The sequence below is a fragment of the Nanorana parkeri genome, unplaced genomic scaffold (genome assembly GCF_000935625.1).
Source record: "Nanorana parkeri isolate BGI_ZX_2015 unplaced genomic scaffold, ASM93562v1 scaffold2327, whole genome shotgun sequence".
Lineage (NCBI taxonomy): Eukaryota > Metazoa > Chordata > Amphibia > Anura > Dicroglossidae > Nanorana > Nanorana parkeri.
This window is the reverse complement of record NW_017308595.1, coordinates 78097-88465: the sequence shown is the minus strand read 5'-3', so window position 1 is coordinate 88465 and position 10369 is coordinate 78097. Positions and strand designations below refer to the sequence as shown.

General features: G+C 48.2%; 1 protein-coding gene across 1 annotated transcript; it reads left to right on the top strand.

The window, feature by feature from the left end:
• The first annotated feature begins 951 nt into the window (after positions 1–951).
• LOC108801415 (oocyte zinc finger protein XlCOF6.1-like) lies at positions 952–2270 on the top strand. Its single transcript, XM_018573310.1, has 2 exons — positions 952–970; positions 1056–2270. The coding sequence occupies exons 1-2, from the start codon at positions 952–954 to the stop codon at positions 2249–2251; spliced, it is 1215 nt and encodes a 404-aa protein (XP_018428812.1). The 3' UTR covers positions 2252–2270.
• Positions 2271–10369: the final 8099 nt, after the last annotated feature.

Here is a 10369-nt window from a genome sequence, read left to right as displayed (position 1 = left end):
TGGATCCAGTAAGAGGAACCCACCAGAGAGATGTCTCCGTCCTCTGTATTCCCGGGTTTCCACACAGGAAGATCGCACCGTCCCTCACCATGATCAGGTTGGTGGATGTAAGGATCTCATTAGACATCCGCAGGTATACACTTGGCTAATGTTTATATTTCCTAAACTTTTTAGGCTGAGAGCCTGAAAGACATCAACGTTTTGGTGAAAGGGGAATCGGAAGATGAGGAGATCATCATCCCGGTGGTGGTGAAGGAGGAGGACATTCCTACAGAGATCTGCACACGTGAGTAATAAACATTGACTACAAAAAAAGATTCACAATGTTCTGCCTGTACAGCAGTTCCTGGCTCCCCTTCCTCTGTCAGCTGTCAGTATGAGGATTTGATGTACTCGGGGGAGGAGTCAAAGCCTTTAACACTTATTAGATGCCAAATGTCCTCACATGAAGTTGTGTGTTGACAGTCCGGTGATGTAACCATCAACCGCCTCTACAACACGTATCCACCAACCATTGTTCTGGTTTCCTAAAGAGAGGGGAAGTAAGTTCGGTCAACTTTTCAGGATTCCATTTATTTACTTGGGTGGCCTGGCAGCTCGGAAAGGAACCTAAGACCCCTTTACTAGCTGCCAGTCCACACTGGTCTTCAACGTGGCCTGATTTGGGGTTGAATTATTTGGGTGTTCCAGAACTTCTGGTCTCTCTGGCCTCCTTTTGTTTTTTTGGCCTTAATGATGGTTTGTTTCTGGCCCCTCATTGTGGTTGAAGTTGAACTTTTGTGGCGTCTTGCATCTCCCGTTGATGTCTTTGGAGGAGTCTTGGCCTGCTGAAGTTGAGCAGGGACTGATGGGGGCAACAAACTGTCTTCAGTTGCCTATGACAGATACTGCAATGGCAAGATCCTCCGACACGCCCTTCTTTCATCATATACCGTGAGGGTCAGTGGTCACATGTTGACGGTACTGTTATGTAAATGGTGACTTTTCAGTTTTTAGGCTCTGCTATGGTCTCCACAGTTCTCCCGTGGTTCTGATTGTTTTTCCCTTGCTTGCAGGCAAAGCCGTCAGTAGGAAAACCCAGACGGGAAGGACCCTTTCTAAACAGAATGCCACCGCTCAGAAATCCTTAACACGACGACCATTAAGATGTGACCCCGAGGGATCTTCTCAGAGTGAATCAGAGCCGGACTCGTTTTCCTGTTCAGAGTGCGGAAAGCAATTTTCCAGATTGTCCGCTCTTATCTCACACCATGAAACTCACAAGGGCGAGGGGCCTTTCATATGTTCCAATTGCGGGAAATGTTTCACAGCCAAAACAGACGTTGTCTTGACGGGCGAGAATCAGTTTTCGTGCTCCGCATGTGGCGAAGGCTTGGGGCGAAAGTCCAGTCTCGGACAGAAGGCCGCGGTGGAGAAGCCGTATTCTTGCTCGGAGTGCGGAAGGTGTTTTGCGAGCCAGGCTTCTCTCGACCGGCATCAGCTGACTCACTCTGGGGAGATGAAATTCGAGTGCGTGGACTGCGGCAAACATTTCCCATTTCGCTCCAAGCTTTTGCAGCACCGCAGGATGCACACCGGCGAAAGGCCCTACACGTGTTTGGAGTGCGGCCAGTGCTTTGCGTGGTCCTCCCACCTCCGCGCTCACCAGAGGAATCACGAAGGCGTGACTTTTCCTTGTGTCGAGTGTGGAAAGTGTTTCAAAGAGAAGTCACGGCTGCTTGCTCACCAAAAAATTCATGCCGGCGAGGCGCCTTTTACCTGCTCGGAGTGCGGCAAAGGTTTCATCACAAAAACCGACCTCGGCAGTCACAACAGAGTTCACACGGGGGAGAAGCCATATTCATGTTCAGAGTGTGGTCAGAGATTCGCCTGGTCCTCGCTGCTCCGTAGTCATCAGAAAACACACTCGGATGAGATGCCTTTCTCCTGCACCGAGTGTGGCGAAGGGTTCCTGGACAAGTCCTCACTCGTGAGACACAGGGCAGCACACACGGGTCAGACGCCCTTCACATGTTCTGACTGTGGCAAGGAGTTCTTGGACAAGTCTTACCTTAGCAGGCATCGGAGGATACACACGGGGGAAAAGCCTTTCGCGTGCTCGGAGTGCGGGAAGGAGTTCATAGATAGGTCAAATTTTATTAGACATCAGCGGCTTCACACCGGGGAAAAACCATTTATGTGTATGAAGTGTGGGAAGGCCTTCGCCCAAACCACCCATCTGATCAAACACCAGAAGGTCCACTCCCGTTAACTCAGATCATCTTCATCAGAAAATGTTTTGGAGTGGAATAAATGTAATAAAGATAAAATCTCGCTCCAGCTCTGGTCTGGTCTCGGCCTTCATCCTCCTTGCTTGTCGTGTCTTATTGTTGCTCATTCGCTATTATCAATATATCAATACAGGTCATAACCTGTTGGCATGGCTGGACACCGTTTCCCTTGTTAGAATCAAAGCTTTAGGCATCAGATTATTTTTAAAAATTAGCCGGTAAAAAAGGCAAAAAAACTCCAGTCTGTAGGAGCGATGAAGGACTCGCTCAGCAGACCAAGGCCATGCCAACAAGAGCATCAATTTGGAATACCAAAATGGTAGCAGGCCGACAAGGTTTAGTTTGTATAGGTATCACATTTTCTAATGCTCTTGTTGACTTGACCCTGACTGAAGGAGATCAGTCATGGTGGAACCATCTGAACTTATTCTAGGGTTGCTGGGGAGTTTGGGATTATAGACCCCATGGCACTGGAGAGAACTTCATGTGGTTGAGGGGCCTGAATCTTTAGAAGTGTTGAGAACCTTGGAAGGAAGCCCTTTCCCTATTCCATACCCTTCAGTTACTTGCTCCTCCCCGGAACTTCCTGAGTTCTTTGCTCCCCTCTTGAGTTCCCTGCTTCTTCACCTTAAGTTCCTTCCTCCATTGTTGAGTTTCCTGCTCCTCCCCCTTAATTCCTTGCTCCATCTCCTTGCCCTTCTCAAGTTCTCCTTCTGGTTGAGGAGCCTAAATCTTTAAAAGTGTTGAGGACCTTGAAAGGAAGCCCCAGTCTACTCTCCGAGTTCCTTTCTCCATACCCTTCAGTTACTTGCTCCTCCCCTGAATTCCTTGGGCCATCCCATTGAGTTTCTTTCTTCATCGTTGAGTTTCCTGCTCCTCTCCCTTAGTTCCTTGTTCCATCCCCTTGAGTCCTCTTCTCCCCTCCTAAGTTGTCTGCTTCTTCCCCTTTAGTTCCCTCCTCCATTGTTGAGTTCCCTGCTCCTCCTCCTTAGTTCTTTGTTCCATCCCCTTGAGTTCTTTGCTCCATTTTCAAGTTCCTTGCTCCTCCTCCTTAGTTCCTTGTTCCATCCCCTTGAGAATTCACTAAAGTCAGATCAGTAATAGATGACTTGTGGCAGGTTGCAGAATGTATTTCTCTTGGTACTTTGTTCCTTGAAGACGAGGGGACTACTATTGTAACACGCTAAACACATTTTCTGCCTCATTTAAAGGAATGCATTGCGTATCATCGAGTCTCTTCATGTGTTCCTGTGACATTGACCTTCGCTGAGGCATTGCTGGAGTCATCAAATGAAATCTTTAGTTCTAAAAAGCAAAAACATCTATAAAACATTAGGAACTATCTATCAAAGAGCTCCAGTTTAAGAATAAAGTATAGCAGCCATCAACATCCATCAAGGTCCCTGCAGTCCCCGGTCCGGCTTGCAGTGAGGAGCTTCCACTGATGGCGTAATGCTAAAGATCCATTCAGAGATGTCGTCCCAACCCTCATAAGTCACTGACCCAGAACAAGCCTGCAGAAAGAGACTTCAGACTGTACTGGCTGCATGCACCTCAGCTGTGTAAGCCCCCATATCAAAATGTTAGATCAATTGTTGTTTGTGTTAGATCTCACATAGAAGTAGAGATGTTAACAGTTATTGGCTGGGGGGGGCTAACCCTTCAGGAAACCGCTCATCAGTGAGTGTAATGGGAAACAAAGGCTTCAGTGTCCTAGGGAGCCTAAAGATTGGACTCTGGAGCAATGGAAAAAGGTCATGTGGTCTGATGAGTCCAGATTTACCCTGTTCCAGAGTGGTGGGGGCATCTGGGTATGAAGAGAGGCGGACGAAGTGATGCACCCATTTGACATGGTCCGGAGTCCTCCAGAAGAGCAGGGTGTCACGGTGCGGCCATAAAAACATGGCATAAGACATCCTGAAAAGTCAATTTATTTTAGTGATGGCTGGTTCAGAGCTGAACACACAATTTACGTACCCTGTTTCCCCGAAAATAACACCTACCCTGAAAATAAGACCTAGTACTATTTTTGGGAATGGCTAAAATATAAGACCTACCCCGAAAATAAGACCTAGTTGTGACCATTCCCGGGGCCGGTGGTGGCATAAGGGGGAACTTGAAGAGCCGCGGGAGAGAATCGGCGGTGCCAACTAAGCCAGCGCTAGAGGAAGCGGGGAGGCAGCGGAGGGAGCAGAGTCGCATAAGCCGATCCCTCCTCTATAGCGCCGACTCCTGTCACAGGCGGAGTGATACCAAATGCGCTCCGCCTGTGAGGAATCGATAGTGAAAGTGCGCTTTGCTCATTCTGGCCAGCGATTGGTTATCACATTGCTCTTGGAAAGCTACGGCACCCCTGATTGCCCTGATCATCATATGTTTGTATATGAATAAGTGCGGATTGTTGTACATTAAAAAAATAAGACCTAGTGTGTTTTTTTGAGCCAAAAAAATATATAAGACTGTGTCTTATTTTCGGGGAAACACGGTATATACTCGTTAACGGGGTAGTGTTAATTAAATCAAAGTTAGGTCGCCCCGCAATCTCACTTGATTTTTTTTTTTTTTAAAGCCCGTTGAACGTGCTTCTGCTGCCCCCAACCCTCCAGCCAGACCAAGCTTCGTATCCATTCAGTCAGAAAGCCTGTACCGGGCTGTTCCCCTCTCACAGACACCAACCCAGTACGCTCTTTCACTTCAGCGAGTACTAAGTAACCATCCCCCGCAAGGACGGTTCTTTTCCCCACCGAAAACTGATAAGAACAGATTTTTTTTTTTTAATCGAAGCCCGTGGACGTGCATCAAACTTCCCCCTGTGAACAAAAAAAGTGAACCGTGAAATCACAGCACACAAAAACGTGCACAAGGGTGCAAGGTCCTTCAAAAGAAGGGACCTACTTTCCCGACCCCCGGGGCACAAGGCTCCTGACAGGGGTTGAGACTGTTGGTCCACCAACCCGAAGGCCGGTGGACCCATTTCCTTCGGGGACCGGCCACAACAGGTCCCTCACAGTACTAGGCAGGTGGGCTCTCCCGAAGAGAGACCCACCTCCTGGGTGGGAGGAGACAGAGAACCCCATAGGAGGCACAGAATCTCCTCCCAGCGTCAGGAATAGGCCCCGAAGAAACCTGCACCTTCAGCAATATGTGGGTCAAAATTTAAAATAAAAAAAGTGCCAATCGTGCATGAAGTGCTTAAATAAATCTAAAGTGCCAGTGCACCACGCTGACAGGCCTTAGGGGCCGGAGTGCAAAAATATTGCCCCAGACTAGCCATAAGGCCTGTCTTGGAGGCGAAGTGCAGAAAATTGCAATGTGGTGTGTGACCAAGTGCACAGTGAGTCATGTGGGGTCCCATACCCAAGTGACTTTCTGCGCACCCCTGGGACGCCACCCCCAGGGGGCACAACACCACGGGCTTCTGCCGCCCCCGACCCTCTAGCCAGACCAAGCTTCGCACCCATTCTCTCAGGAGGCATTAGCACCTTCAGAGCCTCCTGCCTACAACTGGGGACAAGCCCTGGGTAACCGGACTAGAATCAACCCAGGAGGAAAGGAGGCCCCTCCAGTACCCACCAATCACATCAGGGAATACTGAGCATCTTCCCCGTCCGGTGGCTAGATGCCCTTCTTCCCTGAAAACTGATAAGAACAGATTTTTTTTAAATTCTTTTGATTAAAAATTCATAAAATTATTTACAGAAATAATACTTCAAACAACAACAAAAAAAACACATTTTTCTCATGATTCAGCTTTTAACATTTTTCCAAAACAAAATGCTCACTAGTCCACAAGGACTTTTAATACAAAATACACAAAAACGCATAACACAATACATCCTCCCCCCACCAACACCCAACACCAACCACCACCCCCAGCACTGAAAAACCAACCAATCAATGAAAAAGCTTTCACGATGCGTCTTCTTGCCTTAGAACGAAAAAGGTCTGAAAACAGAAAAACCCATTAATACCATAGCACACACATAGTAAAATAATTAAACAACATTCACACATACCATGCACCACACTTATTACAAAACCCTGCTCAAAACCAATACCTCCAATGCCTAAAGCACCAAATCTTCTGGGCCTCCTCCAATCCCAGTTTCTTTACGTCACATTGTCCATGGAGATACAACCGTCCACGGACCATAGCCACACAGTCTCTTACACTCACAACCTCATTCTTAAACACCAAAATATTCCTCACATCCCACAAACTTTCTTTCACACAACAAACCAACAACCATAAAATCCTTTTCTCCACCTTCCCTAATTTGCATAAACCATACACCACCATCTCATACGTCACCCTCCCCACCCCCGTCAGCCCCTTTACCAAAGTCTCCACAAACTTCCAAACATCCTTCGCATACCCACACCCCCATATTGCATGAACCACATCCTCACACCTCCCACACCCCTCTCTCGGACACACCTCACTATCTACCAACCTCCTTCTCCGTTGAAACACTCTCGTTGGCAAACAGCCATGCACAATCATCCATGACACATCCATCTGCTTATTTGACAGATCCTTCCTACACACATTCTTCCACACCTCTTCACTTTCAACAACCGTCAACCCTCCTATCACCTCCAATTCTTCCCTACCTTCCACCCCCTTCAAAACCTTCTTACACTCCCCCCACAGCTCCTTACTCACATCACTCAACCCATACTTCCTAATTCCTCTCTCCACTCTCATATAAAACCACGGCGCCCTAAAACATACCGGCTTCCTCAAATCACTCTCAAACAACTTACATCTCCTCAACACCCCTCCCCCCACATACCGCACAAAACACCCCGCCAAACTATCCCGCATACTAAATCGCACACACATACTCACATACCGCAACACCAAGAACCTTTCAACATGCACTAACCCCTTTCCTCCATTCACCTTACATTTCACAACCTTCTCTCTCTTCAATTTCTCCATTTTTGAAGCCCAAAAAAACACAAAACACATCCTCACAATTCTCTTCAACACTCTGTCTGGTGCAGGAAAAACATAATACAAGAACAACAAAATAGGCAACAAAACAGACTTAATCACCAACGCCCTCCCTTCCAACGATAAAGACCTTAATGTCCAAAACTGAATCTTCCTCTGAATCTTACTACACACATCCTCCCAACTCTCTCTACCATACAAATCACCATCAAACTTCACCCCCAACACCCTCAAACCACCTACACACACTTTCCACTCACACCTACCCTCATCCTGCCACATACCAAAAAACTTACACTCACTCTTACCCATATTTACCCTAAAACCACTAGCCATACAAAAAACATCTACCAACAGCTTCACTCTCCTCAAACCAGCCACCGTTCTACACAACACCGTAACATCATCCATGTACCCAATCACACTCAAACATCTCCCATCCCCACCCGGCACTTCCACCCCCCTCACCAACTTATCCTTTTTCAACATACATAGGAATGGCTCAATCACACAAACAAACAACACTGGCGACAAAGGACACCCCTGCCGTACCCCCGACTCAATCCTTACTGCCCCCGTCAACCACCCATTCACCAACACTCTACTCACCATCCCTTTATACATACATTTAATCCACCCAATTAACCGCTCGGGCACCCCCATCTTAACCAACACCTGAAACATAAAATCATGCACCACTCTATCATACGCTTTCTCAAAATCAATCGCCAACACAGCCAACCCCTGCTTCCGCTCCTTACTCCACCACAACGCATCTCGTAACCCAACCAAACTTTCAGCAATCACCCTCCCAGGCACTGCACACACTTGCTCCTCACTTACCATCCTATCAATCACACCCTTCACCCTATCAGCCAACACTTTAGCAATAATCTTATAATCTGTATTAAGCAGTGAAATCGGCCTCCAGTTCTTAAGATCCCGTTTATCACCCTTCTTAAATAATAACACAATAACACCCTCATACATCGACTCTGCCAACCGTCCACGCTCCAAAACCTCCCTACATACCTCCACCACGTACTCCCCAATAACCTCCCAAAACACACAAAAGAAATCCACCGGTAGGCCATCACTTCCCGGGGACTTCCCCTTACTCATACCCCTCATACACCTTTCCACCTCCTCCTTTGTCACATCCACCCCCAACAACTCACCATCCACCCTACCCAAACACCTCTCAATCCCATCCAAAACCTCCTTCCCCACCCCCACGTCAACCCCCTTCTCTGCATACAGCTCAGAATAAAATTTACACACTTCATCTTTTATTTCAACATTCCCACTCACCTCCCTCCCCTCCCTATCAAACACACTCAACATATCCTCCTTCCCTCCAAACACTTTCTTAAAAAAGAATTTAGTGCACTTTTCATCTTTCTCTCTAACCTCAATCCTCGCCTGCGTCACAATCCTCTTCCCATGCGACTCCATAAACTCATTCAATCTCTCCCTTACTTCCACCATCTCCACCGTCACATCCTCACCCAACCCTCTCAACGCTTCCAAATATTCAAACCTCCTCTGCCACAAATCATACGCCATCCTCTTACTCCTAGCACGCTCACACCCCTTCCGCACAAAAAACTCCTTCGTCCTTCCCTTCACCCACTCCCACCACTCAACCACCCCTGCAAAATCCCTCATCCTTCTTTCCCACTTCCTAAAAAACTCCACATACTCCCCCTGTATCTTCTCATCCTCCAACAGACTCACATTCAATTTCCATACCCCCTTGCCATGCAAACTCCCCCCTACTATACTCACGACACAGTCAATCCTCCCATGGTCCGTGAACGGCATCCTCTGGACCCCAAAAGAAACCACCTTCAAATTCCTGGATAAAAAACAGAAATCAATGCGGGACTGAACCCAACCATTGGCACTAAAATACGTAGGACCTCCGTCCCTCCCTATATCCCTCAACTTAAATACACCCAAAATATCCTGCAACTCCCACCCCGTAACATCCACCTTACTCCCTCCACCCCCCTCCCCAAGACCCCTAGCACCACCCCCACACCTCACCCTATCTTCAGCCCTCAGAATGCAATTAAAATCCCCTATCAACACCGTGGGTTCCCTCCCCCCCAAAAACAACTTTAATTTGGTAAACAAGGCCAGCCTCTCTTGCTTGTTTGCAGCAGCATAAACACAAATTATCTTACACACCACCCCCTCATATTCAAATAAAACCACCACACACCTCCCCTGGTCCACCTGCACAACCCTCCTGATCTTAAACCTATCATTCTTGAACAATACACACACCCCCTCATTCCTCCTCCTCCCCAAAGACCAGACCGCAGGCCCCCGAGCCCACCCAGCAATTGTCGGCTCCTCGCTTACGTTGCACTCTTGCAAACATAGTATATCGCAGGATAATGCAGAAAAAAGGTCAAAAACCACTGCCCTCCTGTACACAGACCGAATACTACGTGCGTTTAGCGAGGATACCTTCAATTGTGTCAGTTATAAATAAAAAAGCAGCCAAACCAGATTCACCTCTTAGGCTTCATTCTGCCCTTGGTCGGTTTCTTCTTCTGCAGGCCGTCCTTCTGAACGCACTGCAAACCTAGCCTGGTCTGCGACCTAGTCGTTTTTGCATACCCCATCACCGTCCACAACGATTCCACCTTCCCGGAACTGGCAAAGGATCTAATCGACCCATCTGACTCAGCGGCTTCATCAGCCTGGGAGTTGGAGTCGCTTGAGCAATCCTCGATGGCCTGTGAGGAGGGAAGAGGCTCAGCGACCTCCATCTTGCGCTTCAGCGTAAGCTGGCTCAAGTCCATCTCCTCCACTTCTGCTACCACCGCACTCGGACCCCCGCGATCTTCCTCACCTATCACCTCCTCACTCACCTGTTCCTCACCCTCCGCTGCCAGGACCTCGGGCACACCCCCAGGCACATCCAGGAGTGTGTCCTCCACACCAGCATCCTCGGGCCCTTTCCCAGGGGTGTCATCTGGGCAGTCTCTGGCAAGGTGCCGCTCACTCCCACATATGTGGCACTTCCTGCCTTCGCCACATTCCGTAGTCCGATGTCCCGGCTTGAAGCAGTTCCTGCAGACTAAATCGTTCATACAGTCCTCCTTTGAATGTCCAAAAGCAAAAC